Source organism: Dromiciops gliroides, chromosome 2, assembly GCF_019393635.1.
Source record: "Dromiciops gliroides isolate mDroGli1 chromosome 2, mDroGli1.pri, whole genome shotgun sequence".
NCBI classification, from domain to species: Eukaryota; Metazoa; Chordata; class Mammalia; order Microbiotheria; family Microbiotheriidae; genus Dromiciops; species Dromiciops gliroides.
The window spans coordinates 377,685,011-377,706,659 of record NC_057862.1 but is presented as its reverse complement, the minus strand read 5'-3'; the positions used below and the strand labels follow the sequence as shown (position 1 = coordinate 377,706,659).

The window sequence follows — 21,649 nt, the reverse complement described above, 5'->3', positions numbered from 1 at the left end:
ATAGGAGAAGAACTGTTCAATTATATCAAAATGAGTTGAATCATAGGATTCAAAGCTAGAAGGAACCTTAGGGAGTCCTATCCTCAAAGAACCATTGATTTAGAGCTGAAGGGTCCTTGTAGGCCACCTAGGCCAACCTCTTCATTTTTTGTTTGTTTGTTGTGAGGCAATTGGGGTTAAGTGACTTGCCAAGGGTCACACAGGTAGGAAGTATCAAGTGTCTGAGGCCAGATTTGAACTCAGGTCCTCCTGACTCCAGGGTTGGTGCTCTATCCACTGCACCACCTAGCTGCCCCTCAACCTCATCATTTTAAAGTTGAAGAAACTGAGGTTAAGTGATTTGCCCAAGATCACTCCAGTATGGTAGTAAGAGTGAGAGGTGACACCTGAACCTAGGTGTTCTATGCTTTTCCCACTGTACCATACTTGCAGATTAGAGGGAAAAAATTATGTCCTCCCCATGTTTCCTCAGGCCAAGGCTAGAGAAAAAGAGGAAATGCCATTAAAGGATTCAGAATCAGTCTCTTCTCACCCTGGAATCACCCACAATTTTCTTCCCTTTAATCTGGTCTTCTGATTTCTCATTTATTACTTTGCCCATTTTTTTTCTCTTCCAAACCCCAATCTGACTGCAATGAAGATAGAGGAGAATGACTCTAGGCCTGAGGCCAACCATGACCCCAGAAGGCCACCTTACTCCCAGTCAGCATTTTGTGCATTAGACTAAAGGTCGGTCAGTTCTTGGCTATCTATAGGACAGGAATATGGAAGCTACTCTCTAGGAGTGACCCCTAAAGTTTCCCTACTTTAGTCAATTCCCTTTTTAGACCCACCTTTCACTATGTTCCATGTCTAATGGTCCTGGCCTTATTCATCCTTTGACACAGTGTCTCCTTGTCAAACAGCCAGTTCTACCTGACACTTAAAGGGAATAATGCATTTGTTCTTCACCTAAAGGTCATCCTCACCATGGGGCAGAGATGCTGATGGGGATATCCCATTGGCTCTATGGTTCAGTGGTGTTGCTGGCACCAATTTGAGCTCATGCCCCTAAAAGTTCAGGATAAGTGTCTCTTTATCCCATTTCTCAGTTCTTTTCCTTGTTACCCTTAAAACAAATCCTTCCTACCTTCCCTGCACACTCTTACAATTACAACTCATGAACTGAGTTTAAGTAAAGTAAATTGAATTGTTCTAAAGTAAAGCAAATGAACTTGACATGACATAACCATAGTCCTTCTGGGTTTTAGCTGATGGTGGATTTGACTAAATACATCATCAAAACCCTTCATATTTTCCAGGTAGGCTTGCAACTAGTCCCAGCACTATTTGTGGATTACTGTTAACTAACCATGCACCCTTCTGCATTTCCTGATAGAAGAAGTGAGAATCCTCCAGGACAGAGATGGATTTAGGCCTAGGCTTATATGAGAACAGTTCTATATTCCCGGTTAGAGGCAAATGCAGGCTCTGATTTTTTCTGTCAGAAGGCAGTCTCTCACACATTCTCTTTACTCTTTGTTTTTTCATCTAGGACAATTTTGTCAGTGAATACAGAAGCACAGGGTATCAGAGCTGGAAGGCACCTTAGCGTACAGAATCATAGAAGTGGAAGGAATCCTGGGGCAAAGAATGTTAGGCTAAATGGAGATTGTAGGCTGTCAGAGTTGAAAGGGATCTTATTGGTCATCTAGTCAAGTCATTCAGTCAATCAATAATCATTTATTAAGCACCTTCTATATGCCAGACACTGTGCTAAGTGCTGGGGCTACAAAAAATGTAAAATACAGTCCTTGCATTCAAAGATTTCTCAGTCTAATGGGGAGACAGTACGTAAAACATTATGTACATAATAAACTATATACACACACACACACACACACACACATATAAACAAATCAAGCTATATGCAGGATAAATTTGAATTCAACAGAGGGAAGGCACTAGAGTTAAGGAGGATTGGGAAAAACTTCCTGTAGAAAGTAAAATTATAGCTGAGACTTGAAGAAAGTCAGGGAAGCCAAGAGGCAGAGACCTAGTTTAATGAACTTATTTTACACATAAGGAAACTGAGGCCATGGAGAGGGGAAGTGAGTTTCCCAAGGTCATATAGTTAGTAAGTAGATGTTCTAGTTTGGATTCTATTTTATTCTTTTTCCCCACATTGCCTCCCTGTTCAGATTTCATAGGAATCTCAAGGGACAAATATCCTTCTTAGTCTCTTCAATGTTATGTTTTATTATTTTTTTTTTGTCTTTTACCTTGGTACACAGGGACATTGCATTAAATAAATAAATTCCGTTAGCTAAAAGAGAGCAGCAGCAAGTTAGCCTCCAGTGTAAAGAAAACCTCGGTTTTCAACCACACCTATCAAGATTTTAGTCATAAATAAACATTAATGAAATACACACACACACACACACATACATACACACTCCTTTCAAAGGTTTTGAAGAAATGCTTCCTATGGTCTAAATAAAGTGAGGAGTTGTAGTAGACATACAATACCTTTCAGCTGAGCTGGGAGACGGCACTGGAAGTAGCATTTCTTGCCAAATGTGGTGCCTTCAAGACAGGAGAATGTGGCTGGGTAGACATGATACTGGTCAGGGATGCCACAGTCCACAGGTTCACATGACACCTGCTTGTTCCACTTGCCCTCAGTGCAGGTAACAGTGACACTAGACCCTGACTAAAAAGAACAAACAGGAGAATTTGTTACAGGGAAGAAAAAGGAAGGAATTGGAAGTGAATATACACATATCTGACACTCTTGCCTCCAACAGAAGAAACTTCTATCCAGTGCTTTAAGTTCTGTGTATAGTCAAGAAATGAAGGTTCTGGTCTTGGCTTTGTCATTAAACACTTCTGTGACCTTGGACAATTCAATTCGATCCCACTTCTGGGACTCACTTTCCTTATTTGTGAAATGGGGACCACATTCTTTGTCTTACCTACTTCAAAGGATTGAGTGAGACAATGATCCCAAAATGTCATGATGCATTAAAAAAGCTATAAAAAATATGGGTGCAGTAGTTAAATAGCTTGTCTTATGCTCAAGTGGTCTTGAAGATGATGAGTTAGTTGGTGGCATAAATGTTAGGATTAGACAACTTAGGCTACAAGATCATGAAAAATATACATTTAGTAATGGCATAAATGGGGGGGTAAAAATCACACTAGATTTGGCAGCATAATAGAGTGGAAAGTTTTGGAGTTGGAGGACCTGGGTTCAAATCTCACACTGACACTACCTAGGTGACATTTGGCAAAACCTTCAACCACTTAGGACCTCAGTTTACTCATCTGTAAAGTCTCTAAAGTCCCTTCCAGCACTAAATCTATGATACTATGGTTTCATGGTCCAAATACTGGTTCTTCCATTATCATATCAAGTTACATCCTCTCTCTGAGTCTCTGTTTCCTCCAAAGTAAAATGGTGATAGTAATATTTTCTCTATTTATTGAATCAAGTTCTTATAAAAGTATTTTGTAAAATTAAAACTTATAGAAATATATTATTATCAATATGTTAGCTATTTTACCATTATTTTCGTTATAACAAATACCCTATTCTATGCATCCTTTTCCTCTTTTTCTTCTTTCTTTCTCTCCCTCATCTTTTTTCTTAGCCTATTTTTGCTTTTACCCTTCCCTTTTGTCCCCTTTCTCTGCTGCCTTGGCATTAGGGCTACCAGGGGTTCCCAGGATTAAAACATAACAGCTCTGGGGATTCTTGGAGCCAAAGATCTAAGAGGTCCCCTGGGAAGAATCCTGAAAGGTCTTCTTGACTCAATCCCCCTGACATTGCTGCTAGGAGATGCTGCCTCATTCTCTTGGCTGGGCAGCTGTGCCATTGAGTGACTTTGGGACCCTTTTAATGAGAGGAGGGGCCCAGTTTATTGGCTTAACTCTGGTTTGGGTCATTAGGTGCTGTTGTCTAAATTCCCTTGGGATTCCAGTTGCATGTGGTTAGTACTTTTCCTTTTCTACCCCATATCCTAGGGTTGTGGATCTACTAGCTGGGGCTTCTTCCACAAGGGAAAGGAGTGGGTCCCATCATGAGGCGGGGGTGAGGGTGGGAGGAATGGAGTGAAGACTGCCCTCAGGTGTCAGATAAAGCTAATATGACTGGGACATACTGGGAGCTAACTCTCCTATAACTGTACTTAGAATAGCCTCTTAGGCTAACTCAGGAGCTTTGAACCTTGGTTCCATGAACTTATTTTTTTTTTAATTTAATAATTATGTTTCAATATAATTAATTTCCTTTGTAATTCTATATATTTTATTTATTTAAAAATATGATTCTGAGGAGTCCTACCAGACTGCCAAAGTCTCTGTCTCTCTCTCTCTGCCCCCCCTCATACTCACACATACACACACACACAAACACACACAAGATTAAGAGTTCCTGAGTTAGATAGATCATAGAGGGGAGACCATATCAGGTTACATAGAAGCATACAGAGGGGAGTGAACAGAGAATAGATAGTGACAGATAATTTTCTTTAGGATCTTTCTTTTTTTAATATATTCAATAAACTGGTATTAAAGTTTGCACTAATAATATATGGCTACAAATCATGGCTCATATGATTATAAATTTGAAGCTAGAAAGAACTATAAAGACCATCTAGCCCAACCTCTTTTTTACAGAAGAAGACATAAAGTCCTCCAGGGAGGGTAAGTTAGTTGCCCAAGGTCACACAGAGAATGTCACTGGTGAGACAGGCAATTTCAGTGATATTCCCAAGCTCACACAGTCAGTGAGCATCAGAGGTAGGCTTTGGACTTAAGTCCTCTGACCCCAAAGGCACATGGTATTTCCACCATAACACACATGGGACATGGTGATCTCAGAAGAATCATAACTACAAGGGGGTCCAAAATACAGAGGAAAGCCTGGTCATATGCTATAGCATGTTACCATTAGGAAGACTTCCCTGAGGCCTCAGTTTGCTATCATAGTTTCTCTCTCCTCTCTTTGTCAATTTTGGATGCCCTAGTAGAATGTAAGATCCTTCAAGGCAAGAACTGTTTCATCTGTGTTTTTATGGTCCTATTGCCCAGCACAGTGCTATAGACAGGGAAGGTATGTGATAAATGTTTGCTGAATTGAATTAAATATATTGTGAAGGTGATGGATGACTTGGAAAAGAAGTGAACTATTTACCTAGTGAGAAAAATGGCTAAAGATTAATGATGATGACGACAGCGTCTGGCATTTATATAGCAGTTTAAGGATTGAAAAGCACTTCACAAATATTATCTCATATGATTCTCACAAATAGCCTGAGAAGTAGGGGTTATTATTATCACCATTTTACAGATGAAGAAACTGAGGCAGGCAGATATAAGGTGACTTGAGTAGGGTTACATAGCTGGTAAGTGTCTTGGGCAGAATTCAAACTTGGTTCTTCCTGATGCCAGGTCTGGTGCTCTAGCCATTGGACCACCAGCTTTCTAGATGAACTTCCATAAAATAGTGACAAAAGTCATAGGAAGGCCCTTAGTGTATCAGGGAGCTCCTCTTTGGAAAAGTGATAGAAGAAGCAGAGGAGTATGATGGGAAAAACTCTCTCCCTAAAGTCAGAATGGGTTCAAATCTCCCCTCTGATGCTCAACACTTAAGTGGATCTAGACTAGTAACAACATCTTTGGGCGTGTTTCCTCATCACCAAACTGAGATGGTTGGAGGAAGCAGCTCCTAAGGTTGCTTTCATCTTGTTCTCTATCAGTCTAGAGGGAGCACACAAGCTGGGAAGGTAGACATAGGTTATAATCTCTATCAGTGGGAAAGAACACCTACATTGTTCAGGGCTCAGATTGATGATAGGGCTAGAAAAGATTTCATTATTTTTTAAAGTGGGGAATTCCCAATAACATTGGCCTAGTTCACTGGATTTATCAAAAGTAAACTCATTTCTTTTTCTTTTTTCCTTTTTTTTTTTGTGGGGCAATGAGGGTGAAGTGACTTGCCCAGGGTCACACAGCTAGTAAGTGTTCAAGTGATTGGATTTGAACTCAGGTCCTCCTGAATCCAGGGCTGGTGCTTTATCCACTGCGCCACCTAGCTGCCCCCAGTAAACTCATTTATTTAGACATTATAGTTATGAAAACACACTCTAACCCTGACCCATTTTTATATGTAAAACTTTTTGTGATAATCACATTGTGCCCTCTCTGTAAATGCTGCCACAGCCTTTAGATGAACATAACAACATTCTGTACTAGACCTAGGTTTTACTGGGAGGTCACTCTTCTGACCGAATGAGATAGGAAATATTTTTTCTTTTTTGTTCCCATGACCAGGAGAATCTGATTTTATTTTGTTGTTGCTAATAATAATAGTAGTAATTCACATTTATAGAGTCTTTTAAGGCTTATGAGAGAGACACTGTGGAATAATGGCTAAGGGTCCCTTTAAGGAGACCTGAGTTCAATTCTCACTCTGACATATCCTGGGTATTATTCTGGACAAGTAATTTCACCTCTCAGTGGGCCCACCCACAGAAAATCTCTAAGATTAAGGTGTAGAGAAGCTGATCTGAACTGACAGAGGATGTTTTCTCACAAATTTACATACCAGTAAAATCACAAATGTGGATCACCCCTCCCTGCCAAAAAAAAGGTTGGAGGTAGTTACAAAGGACACTTTGCATGGTAACTCTATGAAGTATATAATTTAAGTAGTATTAGTCCCCTAGTTATTGATGAAGAGTGGTGAAATGACTTGCCCATAATCAGATAGAATTAGAAATTTGAACTCAGGCCTTCTGCCTCTAAGTCTAGTGACTTTTCCAAGATACCATGGTATCTTCCGTCCAAGCTACAAGTGTAGTTCCCAAAGCACATTGTGAACAGCCAGCTTTATATTATCTCTTTTGGCAGAAGAGCAGGAGACATCACAAAAGTCACAAATTGGACTCTCTCAACTATACCAATAGTTCTTCAATGGTGGCGGGGGGGAAGGCTATAGTGAATTTGAATTAGAAATGATGCTTTCATAAATACTGGCTGAAAAAGCTATCTGATGAGCTTGCTAGCTGAGTTAGACTTAAGGGAGGTAATAGAGGTGATGGGAAAATGTGTATAGAATCAGGATGCCTGCCATCCTACAAATTTTCACTTTCTGAAATCCAAGGAAACAGAAAGATATTTGAAAAGTAGTATAACACAAGGGAAGGAGGAACAGACGAGGAATTGGGTGACCTGGATTCTAATCCTGGCTCTCCTACTCATAGGCTATATCATCTTTATGGGACTCAGATTAATTCTCTGTGGGGTGAGATAGTCAGACTGGACTAACCCTAAAGACTCTACCTTATGGAGATATTCTATAATTCTTTGCAAAGTAGTGGTAGTAGAAAGAGAAAGAGGGTGTGCTTGGGTTGTTGTTTTTTTTTTTTTTAAGTCAATAGGCTAGAGGTGGAAGAGATCCAAACCCCAAGAGAAAGATAGTGCTTGGAGGGAGGGAGAAGCTGCTGGTAACAATGCCAAGTGAGTGACAGTCATCACCTGTGGCCTTGAGGGTTCCATTGAAGAGAAAGGCCGTCCAAATCACAGGAATTTTGAAATGCCAAACATTGAACTGGGATTTTAAAAGCAAAAGATGTTTTTTTCTCAAGCACACATCAAAGGGACCTGAAATTCCTTAGTGCCAAAACACCCTAATTGTTTCCGTAGGAGTTTGGACCTGTCTGCATTTGATACATGGATATGTTCAGAAGGGAAAAAGCAGCCAGTGGCCTGGAAACTCCCATGTGGGCACCTTTTCAAAGGTAGAAACATTGCACAAATAGGCCCTGACAGCAGCAAGTTACAGTGTCTCCTAGGGCAGTGTAGGACAGCAGCAATGAGGCACTACACCACCTTGGGCACAGGGCTGACGTCAGAGCTGTAATGCTATCTAATCCCTAGGCTTCTGCCATTCCCATACTCTATCTCTGTTACCTACTAGATGCACCGCATCACACAAAAGCAAGACCAACCAATCAACAAGATGCTTTATTCATGCCTGGTTGAGCAATCCAATGGAGGGAAAAAAAAAAAAAAAAACTACAAAACAAAACAAAGTACACTGCTGGAAAATTTTATCAAGTCACAAATCAGATATATAAGTGGCCTTAGAGATCATTTGGATCATATATTTAGAGCTGAAAGAGACTATAGATCATCTGACCTAGGCCCCTCATTTTACAGATAAGTAAACTTAGGCTCAAAAGGTGAGGAGAAACTGACCCAAGGTCAAATAAGTGAGACAGGATCAGATCCTCAGATTCTAAATCCAGTGGTCTGAGTTACTTTTTTTTTTTTTTCTGTTCCGCTGACCACATCTCGATACTAAATTGTATCTTATTGTGGGAGGCAATCAATTAATCAGTGACCGGGGCAGCTAGGTGGCGCAGTGGATAGAGCACCGGCCCTGGAGTCAGGAGTACCTGGGTTCAAATCTGGCCTCAGACACTTAACACTTACTAGCTGTGTGACCCTGGGCAAGTCACTTAACCCCAATTGCCTCACTTAAAAAAAAAAATTAATCAGTGACCATTTCTTAAGCCTCAACCATGTACTAAGTTCTGGGCAAGCAAAGATAAGAAGGAATTAGTATTTTCCCTCCAGAAGCAAAGAAATCACACGTACAGATATAGGTATATGCAAAACAGACACCAGGTGACTTCAGGTGATGAGGGGTAGGGGTTGGGTAGGGAGAAGAGGCATCTCAGTTGATGGGATCAGGAAAGGCTTCAGATAAAAGGACATGCTTCACCTGAGCCTTGAAAGAAACTAGGCAGTCAAAGGCATGGAAATAAAAGCAGGGGAAACATTTCAAGTACAGAGGATGGTCAAGTAAAAGGCATGGAATGCCATGCACAAAGAACAATAAGGAGACCCATTGAATGGAACATATAGTGGATGAAATGGAACACTATGCAATGTAACTGGAAAGGAAGGTTCTGGCCAGGTTGTAAAGGGTTCTAAATGCTAACCATATTGAATACTAGAGGTAAGAAATAGGGAGGTACTGGAATTTATTGAGCAGAAAACTGATCAGACTTGACCTTTAATAAAACCAAAAGGTTTTTCATTTACTCAGGAAAAAAAATATGTAATTTTATTATTGATGTTATTGATATTATTGATTATTAATAATTATTTATATATGTGTGTGTGTTTACCATACTTAATGACTTCCCATGTCTAACAAATACAGCCCAAAATTTTTGTGGAGGCTATGAGGTGAACTGGCCATAAAGGCACAATCCTTGCTGTATACATTGAATGTTCTGCTTAGTGATCCTACTTCAGAAGGTCTATGATAGAGGGACATTCCTTTATTTGCTTCAAGTCAGAGGACACACATGTATTCTGTGACTATTCCCAGTCAGTTTTCTACATGGTGATGAAGAACTTTTTCAATGGCTTCAGAGCTAGAACTGAGAACCTATGCAAAAGGCTTGAATAGACAAAAGCTCTCTTTCTCTCTGTCTGTCTCTCTCTCACACACCCACATCCACACCCCCCCCCAACCACTACCACCACCTACTCTCCCTTCTCCCTCTACCCTCTCATACCCCCATCATCTAGTCTCCCTTCTCTCTCCACCCCATCTTCCCCTTTTCTTCATGTGAGTGAGGTAAGAACTGCTGTCTCAGGATGGAAAAAGTAGGAGTTACAGTACCTTATTGTCCCAACTGACCTGCCAAGTGGCAGCAAATGCACAGCCATCTCTATTTCTTCTTTTTCTATTGCAGCAATTCTTTCCTGAACAAGACTAAACAATAGTTCTTGAAATGTCCATTATAACCACTCTAAGGATTCTCTTGATCCACCTGAACATCCTGAGTTCCTTCAACTGGTGTTCATATGGAATGATTTTCCATCCTGTCATACTGGTTCTCTTCATCTGGATGCATTCCAGTTTGTTAACATTATTCCTAAAATGTGGTTCCCAGAATGGAATACTGTATTCTATATATGGTCTGACCAAGATAGAGAATAATGGGATAGTATCATAGCTCATTCTAGATACCATTCTCCTTTTAATGCACCATTATCTTTTTGACCATGATGTTGACTCAGTTGGATCTGTAACCCATGAACACTCACAGATTTCTTTCACATGAACAGTTGCCTTGATATGTCTTTCCATCTTGTGCTTATATGATTAAAAATAAATACAGACACATTGGAATTTAAAATGTTTCATCTTATTACATGTGTTCTATCATTCTGGTTTTTTAAGGCATATTTGAATAAACTCGCAGCTCATACCTATATAGCATTTTAAGGGTTACAAAGTGCTCTCCTCATTACCCCTTCTGATTTAGTCATTCAACAAATTATCTGTCTCTCTCAGCATTGAGTCATCTGCAAATTTCATGATCATACTATTTATGCTTTTATCCAAGTTGCTAATGAAATAATTGAAACAAATGGGTTTGGAATGACCCTCAATCTTTACTGAGTCCTTTAACCCACCATATCTCCTCTTTTTTGTTGTTAGCTATACCATTATTTTAAAACAAGTATTTTATTGGGATTTTTTTAAAAACATCATGTCCAAGTGACTTCCTACGTACTCTTCAGCATGCCAATCCAACACCTTTTTGTGCAACCCTGGCAGAAAAAGGTAATGGGACTTTTCTTTTCTTTTCTTTTTTTTTTTTTGAGGCAATTGGGGTTAAGTGACTTGCCCAGGGTCACACAGCTAGTAAGTGTTAAGTGTCTGAGGCTGGATTTGAACTCAGGTCCTCCTGACTCCAGGGCCAGTACTCTTATCCACTGTGCCACCTAGCTACCCCCTACTTTTTTTTGAGAATATTTATTCTTTTTCTTTTTCTTTTTTTGGGGGAAGAGGACAATGAGTGTTATGTGACTTGCCCAGGGTCACACAGCTAAGTGTCTGAGGCCAGATTTGAACTCAGGGTCTCCTGAATCCAGGGCCAGTGCTTTATCCTCTGTGCCACCTAGCTGCCCCAGGACTTTTCACTGAGAAGAACAGTGTTTCAATGATTTTTTTCTTTGTGTGGCTTTAAGGCTTTCCATCTTCTCTTACAGAGACTCATCAAGCCAGTACATATTCTTCATAACTCCTGGCTTTTTTGCAAGATATTTCTCCTACAGTGGCAGGGAGGCCAGCCCAATACTCATGAATTTAAGAGTTGGTGAGTTTTCAGACAAGAGAGGTCAGTTTCCAAAACCCAAGAAAGGTAACATTACAATAATGGTACTTCAAATTCACAGAGCTCTCATTCCCAGAAGCCTTCAAGTGTTTTACTAGTTATAGCATATACACACGGATCATAGCTTTGCCCTTGGCAGAGATGTAACTATTCAAGGGACAACTTCAGGGAATGGGCAACACTCCAGTAGCCATGGGACCTGGTGGCAAGGCAGTCACTGGATTTAATTCCCATTGGAAAGGAGGCCTGCAACAACTACCATCTGGCCAGCCTCAGCTGACATACCAACACGAAGGCTCAGGCCCCCAGCCACACTACCTCCTTTGCTTTCTAAAAAGGCCACATTTCATGGCTGACTGAAAGGGAACAGCACCATCTCTTGAGTGACAAACTGGTCCTGGGCCTAATGTTTTCTCTTGGAGGTCCCTGCTCTCAGCACTGACCTCGGGTGAGATCAGATGAGACCACACAGCCTGAGGTGTGATGGCATTAGTTTTAGCTGTTGTTTTCTTTTTATTAGCTGTCATTTAGGGAGAGGGGGATGAGGGGAGGACTATGAATGTCACCACCAGCTGGCATGGCTACCCTTTGTTCTTTCCCCAAATGGATTTTGCATAAGGAAAAGTGTAAAAGGAAAATTAAAGAGAGGGAGAGAGGCAAAAACAGAGACAGAGACAGAGAGACAGAGAGAAAGGGAGGGGGAGAGAGAAGGAAGATATAAAAAGAAATAATGGATATGAGAGCAGGAAAGAAGAGAAATGAGGGAAGGGAGAAAAAGAAAAATGAGGAAGGGAGGAAGGAAAAAAGAGGAGAGAAAGAACTACGTCATCTTCCATCTCCAACTTCCCACCACATAACCCAGTGTTGATTAAAACAACTAAAACTTAACCAAAACAATAACAGTTTGGGGGGCATTCTAGTAGAGAAGGCTTGATTAAAGCCACACCTCCTTCCCATGGCCTGAGAACTATGTTTTCTTCAGGAGATGCTTCATGTGTGAAGTTTCTTTCCCTTAAAAATGCACAGCTGCATGCTCCCTTCCAGGTCCTCTCCTACCACTGCCCACTACTGTGCTCCTAATTGAGCCCACATGAGCGGCTGCTTTCTTTTCCCGGCATGATTGATGATGCCTTTGCATAAGGCAAAGGCACTGCTGGGTTTTAAATAACACCTCTCTGTTGGAGCAGCATCAGGGATAGGGAACCACGACAACTCAAGGGCCCATAGGAAACAAGGGAAAGAAAGAGGGAGGTCAGTCTGAGAAGAGACCATTAAACAGGAGGGTAAGACAGGGCACAGGGATCGTGGAGATCCTAGAGGTTTAGAAAGATGAAAGATAATATGGGGTTAGAAATATCAACCATGACAAGGGTGGAAGGGGAAAGAGAGATAGAGAGAGACAGAGACAGACAGAGAGACAAAAGAGAGAAAGCATAAGAGAGGAGAGGAGAGGAGAGGAGAGGAGAGGAGAGGAGAGGAGAGGAGAGGAGAGGAGAGGAGAGGAGAGGAGAGGAGAGGAGAGGAGAGGAGAGGAGAGGAGAGAAGAGACAAAATGAGACAAAAGAGACAAAGAGAGAGGGGTGGAGAGACAGGGAAAGGAAGAGTGGGGAAAGACAGAGACAGAAAGAAACTCAGGCAGACAGAGAGAAAAATGGGAGTGGGGAACAGGGCTGAGTATAAAATGTGTAGAATATTACAGGGATGCAATACTAGCAATGGAATATCTCTTCTTTCCCAATGGGAGGTCCTTAATTTTTGAGCCAGATCCTGCTCTGTTTCTGAAATGAAGCCGCTCTCTATTTATTCATCCATCTATGTATCACCTATCTATCTATCTATCTATCTATCTATCTATCTATCTATCTATCTATCTATCTATCTATCTATCTATCTATCTATCTGGTTTTTACTAGATCTGTGATGTCATTAGTGTGTAAGGAGCTCCCAGTGAGGAATTTCCTTTACTAATGTAGACTCGATTCTTCAAGAAATTGCCAAGGGACACAGATATTTAGTGACTTGCCCACTATGTGTTATGGGTGAGACAAGCACCCAGGTCTTCCTGACTCTAAAGCCCAGCTTTCTATTCCCTAAACCATGATTTCAGATGCATGTAATCTTACATGTTAGAAGTTGCCCAACAGATACTTCATTCCCTACAACCCAACATCCCAACTATGATATTATTGTAAGACAATCACCCAGCCTTTTCTTAAATACATCTAGTGACAGTGTCTCTTCACTACCTAAAAACAGTTAGCTTTAATGATGAACAAGTGTTTCCTTCCATTGACCTAAATTTTAGTAACTTGTCATTCCTACAACTCCACAGGATGCTGCTCTGAGTGCCTTTTTTTTTTTTTTTTGGGTGAGGCAATTGGGGTTAAGTGACTTGCCCAGGGTCACGCAGCTAGTAAGTGTTAAGTGTCTGAGGCCGGATTTGAACTCAGGTACTCCTGACTCCAGGGCCGGTGCTCTATCCACTGCGCCACCTAGCTGCCCCCTGAGTGTTTTTACAACAGTTAAATTTGAACCCCCTGTGTTTGCCATCTTATTTCTTGGTTACTTCATATCTCTAAGCCAGGTCTCTCAGTTGTAAAATAAGGGGTTTGGTTTAATTAGGAGCACTTAACCTGGGCTCTGTGATTTTTTTTTTGATAACTGTATTTCAACATTATTGATTTCCTTTGTAATCCTATGCATTTTATTTTATGCTTTAAAAAATATTATTCTGAAATGGGGGCTGTAGGTGTCACCAGATTGCCAAAGGGGTCAGTGAAGCAAAAATGATTAGAAAATCTTTGGCCCTGAAGTATCTTTAAGGCTCCTTTCAGTCCTAAATTCTTTGATCCTATTCTTTGACCCTTGAGTCCTTACTTCTCTGGGCTTACACATTCGCAGTTCTTTCAACCAATCCTTTGACTTGTTTCTGTCTTCACATTGAGTGAGACAAAATAGGCCACCCCAGACTCATAAAGAAAGACTCCTTGGCCTGGCAGCTTAACTTGCGTGCTTTGGGAGATGGTCTTGTGTGATGCCTTCCCTCTGCCAAAGCAGATGCTGCCTCTGTCAGGCTGCCTTAGTTCCCCAATTCCCCTAAGGCTTCTTCCATTTGGTGATGAGGAACATATTTCCATTTCCACGCAGAGCCCTTATACAAACACAAGCATCATCAGGGCCCCAGTTGGTACTGATTACCAACCTATGTCGTCCCATTCTATTTCCAAACATCTTCAACTAAAGGATAAATTAGAATTGAAAGGCTAGGAAAAGGAGAAGAAATGGGATGAAGCTAACAAATACCAACTCTGGGGTGCAAGTAATATCCCAAATCTGGGCTCCACCCCAATGTAAAGGAAAGAAGGAACCAGAGAGTGAGGTGCAAAGTATTTGAATTTGACCACCCCACCTATGTTTCTTGCAAAGAACCCTTTCAGACATAGAATGATGCTGAGGGAGAAGTGGGCCAGTTTCTAAAAGCAGTGTCATGTTGATACCATCTCTATGCCACTTCTTTATATATTCACCTGCCTCCAAAGACTTTCTTTGAAATAGAGTTAGGGACTATCTTCTGTCCATTTTACAGTGGAAGCAACTCCTATGCAGGCAGAGATTGGCTTATGGTTATGCAACAGTTCTCTAAGTAAAGGCAGAAATTAGAACCAAAGTGCCCTGCCTCAGTGTCCAAATCATGTGTAGCAAGTTGCTAGGCTGCCATGTCTTTGGACTCATTAATACCACCATGGTATGAAGAAACTTGAGCTCTCTCTCAACCCAATTCACACACATGAAGCCAGACCTACAAATATTCTTCCTTTGGAGATGCATCTGAGGATGTTGAAATATCTCTCCCTTAAAGTTTCAACCCCTAAAACACCCAAACAAACCAAAAAACAAAACAAAAAAAACACCCTCTCCCCTTATTTGGGGGGAGAGCAAATGCATATGTTTTGAATGGGGAAAAATGAAGCCATTACAGGTATTTTCTGGCCTAACCATTCAGTTGTTGGTCTATGTTTTCTTGAACCATATTGAGCTAAAGCTCAAATATGCAATAGGCCTCCTCTTTCTTTTCCCATTTTATAAGAATGAAACATGGTACAGAGAACAGTGACTCTAACAGAGGAATGAGTATTGGACTGGAAAGTCCTCGGTCTGGATTAGAATTTTGTCTCTACCCCTTACTATCTGTATGACCTTGGTGACTTGCTTCATCTTTTTATCCTCAGTTTCTTAATCTGTAAAATGAAAGGGTTGAAATGGATGATGTCTAGGTACCAGCCAGCTCTAAATCCCACAATTTTATTTGTTCTGAAACTTAAAGGAGAATCAGTGTGCTACAGTGGGAAAGAAAGCTAAACTTTGAGGAAGAGAATCCTAGTTCAAATCAGTGCTCATCCACTTATTAGCTGTGTGACCTTGGGTGACTCACTTAACCTCTCTAGGCTTCAGCTGTCTCATGTAGATAATGAGTAAGCTGGTCTATAGGATCTTTTAAGTTCCAAATTATTGATTTTATGATATTATAAATCAAATTCATTTATGTGATCATAATAGCAGCCAAAAAAAAAAAAAGATAGGAATGCCACACTCCTGGAGTCCACTTGGATGTTGTGTGGAGTCAGCAATGGTGTATGAATCACCCTACCTGTCTTAAATTACTCCATAAAGCATGGTCACATTTGGGTTGGGAAGAGAGTGGGAAGATTCCAATTCTTCGCAAACTGACTGATTTTATGCATAGTAGGTGCATGAAAAATGTTGATTGATCCTTCTCCTCCCCTCTCACCTCAAGCCTTGTCCCAGATGACTGGTTTTCCTAGACCATGGGTTGTTGGAAGGGGCTATTCAACTAACCTGACTCTTGATGAGGTCATCATCTCGGTGAATTTGTAAAATGTAGCCCATCTTGCAGCTAATGGTACACTGGGCCCCATTGTACCGTTCACTGCTAGAGCAGTTCAAAGATGCATTCTCAATGTTCAGCTCTTGGCAGTCAGTGGCTTCACAGGAGAAGTGGACACAGCTGTCAAGGAAACAAGAAATGGGCCATTAGTGTACTTCCACAACTAGTCACAAGCCACTGGGAAATTGAAGGCTGAAGAAGGATATGATCAAAGTCAAAAACAGATTGAAGGGCATGGGGAGGGTAAACATGGATTTGCTCTCCAAATCTGGGAACACTAGAACTAGGTCGTCCTCTTGATACTGAAAGGAAGTCATTTTAGGGCAAATAAAAGGAAATACCACTTCATATGGTACGTAATAAACATAAGGAACTCATTACCCCCAGAAGCTCTACAGGCAGTGAATGTAAATAGATTCAAGCAGGGTGTAGATCAATTCAAGGGTGATTGATCTGTAGCAAACTTAAGAGGGAGTAAGGGATGCTTGAGGTACATCTCTAAGCTTTTGAGGTTAGTAGCATACAGAATAACTACTTTCCCACAAACTACTTCTTGGTCCCATGCTCAGAGACAGAATTTCAAACAAGATGATGATATACAAACACACACACACACACACACACACACACACACACACACACACCACTAGACTAGGAAGCAGGAAACAGATTTTAGAACTGGGCTTACAAATGTATAACTAAAATGGTCACCTCACTTTGTGTCTTTGGGACTTGGTTTTCCTATGTCCAATGTTGTTGTTGTCCAGTTGTTTCAGTTGTGTCTGACTCTTTATGACCTCATTTGGGGTTTTTTTGGTAAAGATACTGGAGAGGTTTGCCATTTCTTTCTCCAACTCATTTGATAGATGAGGAAATTGAGGCAAACAGGATTAAATGACTTGCCCAGGTCACACAGCTAGGAAATGTCTGAAGCAGAATTTGAACTCATGAAGATGAATCTGCCTGACTTAAGGTCCAGCACTCGATCTACTGTGTCACCAAGCTGCCCAGCTAGGTTTTACCCTATGTCAAATGAGGGTTGGAATAAATGCTATGTAAAGTTCCTGCTAAGCAATAGAATTCTATTATTTAGGTCCTAAGAGTCCTGGAATTTTTTCTACCCAAACAGCAAAGAACATTGAGATACACTAATATATGTTTGGAAAAAAATACATGAAAAAAAACAAAACCTGGACCTGGAGTCAGAAGACCTGGGTTCAAATCCTAGGCCCAACACTTATTTAGCCGTGATGCTGGGAAAGTTAGTTTAACCCTTCTCAGCTTCAGATTACTCATATATGTAATGGAATTAATAATAGCATCTACTTTATGAGATTGTTGTGAAGAAAGCACTTTGCAAATCTCAAAGTATAGAGAACTATGGGTTGTTGGTATTGTTATTCTGTGAAAGAAATGAGCACTCTCTTTTATATATACCTTCCATCTGGCATATCTCTTCGCAATCCTTGATTAACCCATAAAGAGAATGTATGGGTTCATCAAAAGGGTGACAGACACCTCAGCCAGTCAAAAGCTTTGGGCTCTCTTTGTTTTCTCAAGATATTATTGTTAAATCATTTCCTTGCCACAGTCAGTAGCTGTTGTTTGGCATGAGGAAGAAAATGAGGTAAGACGAATGTGTTAATTATTCAAGTGAGAACTAAGTTAGAACTCTCCAATAAGAAGGCTTATTTAGTGGTAGATGTTGCAACATCTTGCCAAGAGAGGTGGCATGGTGAAATGAATGAGTGCCAGGTTTGGAATCAGGATGGAGGTTCAATTCCTGTCTGAGTTGGACTTTATTTTCCCCATCTGTAAAATAATGGAGTTGGGCTAAATGGCTTTCAAGGCTCCTTCCAGCTCCAAACTGATAAGTCTATAAAATAGTTACTCTTCCTGGATGACACATATTCAATCTTGCCTCCTAGCCAAAAAGTAGATAACTTCAGGGATACCCTTCTCTGGCTAAAGATCCTGTGAAAAGAGCGTTTATCCTTCACCATCTGGATGCACTGCTGAATACTCTTTTATAGTGGCAATATTGAAATGACTACAAAGGTCTAGTATATGCTCAGTCAAATACATAAAACATTCCACAATTAGGCCTTAAATCAACTCGAAACCTGGGACCATTTAAAGGGGTGAGAATGCTGGACTTGGACTTTAGAAGGACATGGGTTCAAATTCTCTCTCAAATACTTCCTTAGCTGTGTAACCCTGGACAAATTATGTACCCTTTCTCTCAGGTTCAGTTTCTTCATCTGCAAAATGGAGATAATAATAACTCTAGTACTTATTTTATAGGACAATCACTAGTACTAAGTGAGATAAAACAGGGAATGTTGAAACCTTTAAAAATATAAGGAGATAATATTAGCACCTACCTCCCAGGGTTGCTGTGAGAATAAAATGAGATAATATTTGTAAAGAGCTTTGTAAATCGTGCTATTTAAATGTTAGATATTACTATTATCATTATCATATATTTATTATTATTTTCTATTATTTTCTCCTACTCATCAACACCATTAAATCCTATAGTCCTTTCCAGGAAGTATTTTCTTTCTTTTTTTTTTTTTTTGGTTGTTTGTTTTTTTTTTTTTTTTGGGTGAGGCAATTGGGGTTAAGTGACTTGCCCCCGGTCACACTGCTAGTAAGTGTTAAGTGTCTGAGGCTGGATTTGAACTCAGGTCCTCCTGACTCCAGGGCCAGTGCTCTATCCACTGCACCACCTAGCTGCCCCATCCAGGAAGTACTTTCAATGGTCCACAAATATGCCATGCTCATTCCTTCCCCAATATCTTTGACTAGACATTACAACTTTACTATTACTTACTCTCCTTCTCTCTGACAACCTAGATCCTGTATATCCTTTAAATCCCAGTTCAAGCCCCATCTTTCCTTAGGAACTCTTCACTGATAAATATACAAACATTTCTATCACCTGTGGATTCCCATAGAATTTATCATCTGATCCACAATTTAGGACCTGATTGAATTCTATATGGTACTATTTCCCAATGATTTTATAAGTGTTAGTCCCCATTCTACAGTAAAATAACAAGCTCTAGGTTTGATGCTTTATTTATTATATTTGAGTCTTCCAAGGTACTTCTTAGAACAGGGCTATGCACATAGTAAGCATTTGGTAAATCATAGGATCATGAGGTTGTATGTTTACTGTTACAAGAAACTTCAGAGGTCATCTGGCCCTCCCATTTTATAGATTAAGAAAACTGAGGATCGGAAAGGTTAAGAATCCTGCCCAACTAGACAGCTGTTAAATACTTAACATAAGATTTGAAGCCAATTCTTCTTGACTCCCAGTCCAAAGGTCCATTCACTACCCCATCCTGCCTCACAGCTTCTTGATATGTCCTAATTCTGAATGGTGTCGTCAGATATTCCTCTGGTTGCATCTAAATGTTAGATAGCTACAGTTGTACAGGATGCTCTAACAATCTAGGGTGCCCATGATCCTTTGAAGAAGGGATCGTTGGGGGGCAGCTAGGTGGTGCAGTGGATAAAGCACCGGATCTGGATTTAGGAGGACCTGAGTTCAAATCCAACCTTAGACACTTAACACTTACTAGTTGTGTGACCCTGGGCAAGTCACTTAACCCTAATTGCCCCACCAAAAAACAAAATAAAACAAAACAAAACAACAAAAAAGAAGGGGTCCTTGGCATGCTCCAGAATAGGCGCCTAAAAAAGGATCCATCTTCCACTGGGGGTATTTCTCTGAACAAAGAATGTTGGAGTAAAGACCATAGAATGACAGGTTAAATTACTCAGAAAGTTAGAGCTGGAAGATAACTCAGACTGTTTTGTGGTTCAGCCATTTTTCAGTTGTGTCTGACTCTCACTGACCCCATTTTTGGGGGGTGGGGATTCCTTAGCAAAAATACTGGAGTGATTACCCATTTCCTTCTCCAGCTCATTCTACAGATGAGAAAACTGAAGCAAATAGGATCACATAGCTAGTAAGTGTCTGAGGCCAGATTTGAACTCAGGATACAGAATGTGAGAACTGAAAAGGGATTTAAAATCTCTTGGAGCCCTAATGAAAGAACATTGAATTTGAAGTCACTCGGGGTTTAAACCCCACTATTCTACTGATTGACTCTTTGGAAAGTTATCTTCCTCCTCTCAGCCTCCGTTTTTTCATCTGATAAATCAGAAGATCAGTTTCACTGATGTCTAAGGTCCCTTCCAGCTCCAATCTTTATGATCCTACAAATTTTCTGAAGACTAGAAAGAAAGCAACTTGTCCATAATATACATTGAGTTGGAGGCAGAGCTGTCTCCTGACCACTTAATTCAGTGTTCTAAAAACTTGTAATTAAGGAACCAAAAACAAACAAACAAACAAACAAAACAACCCCAAAACAAAACTTTGAAATAACAATAGTTTAATTCAGGATACCAAGTGGTTATTATAGTTAGCACCCTTGAAATGGAAGGCAACAGAGATTAAGTAATAGATGTTGAACTGTTTTGATTTCCACTGAAATTTTCTGATTTCCACTGACTAGTCCTTTGAAGCTTCAGTAAAAGACCCTTTCACAATTCCTTGAAGCCTCTGAATTATACAATGTAGAGACCTATAAGAGGTTGTAATTCTATATATAATCAATATGAGAGTTAGTGAAACCAAACAATTCAATCGTTGACATTTTGTAAGCAAGAAAGACAAGAAAAAAAATAACCACCAAATGTTTTCAATGTAAATAGATCTGCTGTTCAAACTACTGCTTTGCAGTCTGCTCTCCTGAATTACTTCCCTACTGTGTGGTGCTTCTCAATATGTAGGCAGGTAGAACACCTGGGTTCAATTCTCCAACCCAGTCAACATTTTCTGGGAAACCCTAGGCAAGTTGCATTCCCTCTCTGGGCTCCGGTGTTACCAAAGAGGCTAATCAAGAGACTGCCCTCGTAGTCGTCCACTTCCCAAATCTATTCCATCTCCAGTGCTAATTGCCTTCTTCATACAGTGAGGGCTAGTCGGTGGCCCAAGTGATGGTTAACCATTCCAACTCTGTTGGGAAAAGTGGCTGAGTGAAGCCAAGCCCCTAGCTACATTAGAGGAAATGTGGTATTCTGGAAGAATGGGAAAAAAACAAAACAAAACAAAACCACCACCACAACAACAAAAACCAACCCAGTGGATTTGGATGATGTAGATTCAAATTCATGTTCTTCTATTTACTACCTCGGTAGCCTTGGCCAAGGAAGTTTGAAGTCCATCAACATGTATTTCTTAATTGAATAATATTATGTACCAGGCACTGGGCTAGGTGCTGGAATGTAGATAACAAAGACAAAGCCATATCAGTCCCTGATCTCAAAGAGCTTATGTTCTATCAATGGGAAATGGCATGTATGTATACAGATACACAAGCAAGTCTGTAAATATACACATTTACATATATTTTATCTAATTATATTTGAAATCTCTGTGAAATATAAGCTTCAGTCCTTATCTGTAAAAGTAGTTAGATGACCTCTAAGGTCTCTTTTGGCTCTGAATCCTATGAGACGTCCATGCCTTTTT

General features: G+C 40.4%; 1 protein-coding gene across 1 annotated transcript in view; it reads right to left on the bottom strand.

Annotated features, from left to right (window-relative positions):
• Positions 1 to 21,649, bottom strand: part of PAPPA (pappalysin 1) — a 290,144-nt gene that overhangs the window by 57,030 nt on the left and 211,465 nt on the right. The window contains 2 exon segments of the mRNA XM_043980172.1: positions 2,509 to 2,692; positions 16,047 to 16,215. Coding sequence (XP_043836107.1) covers positions 2,509 to 2,692; positions 16,047 to 16,215 — 353 coding nt within the window.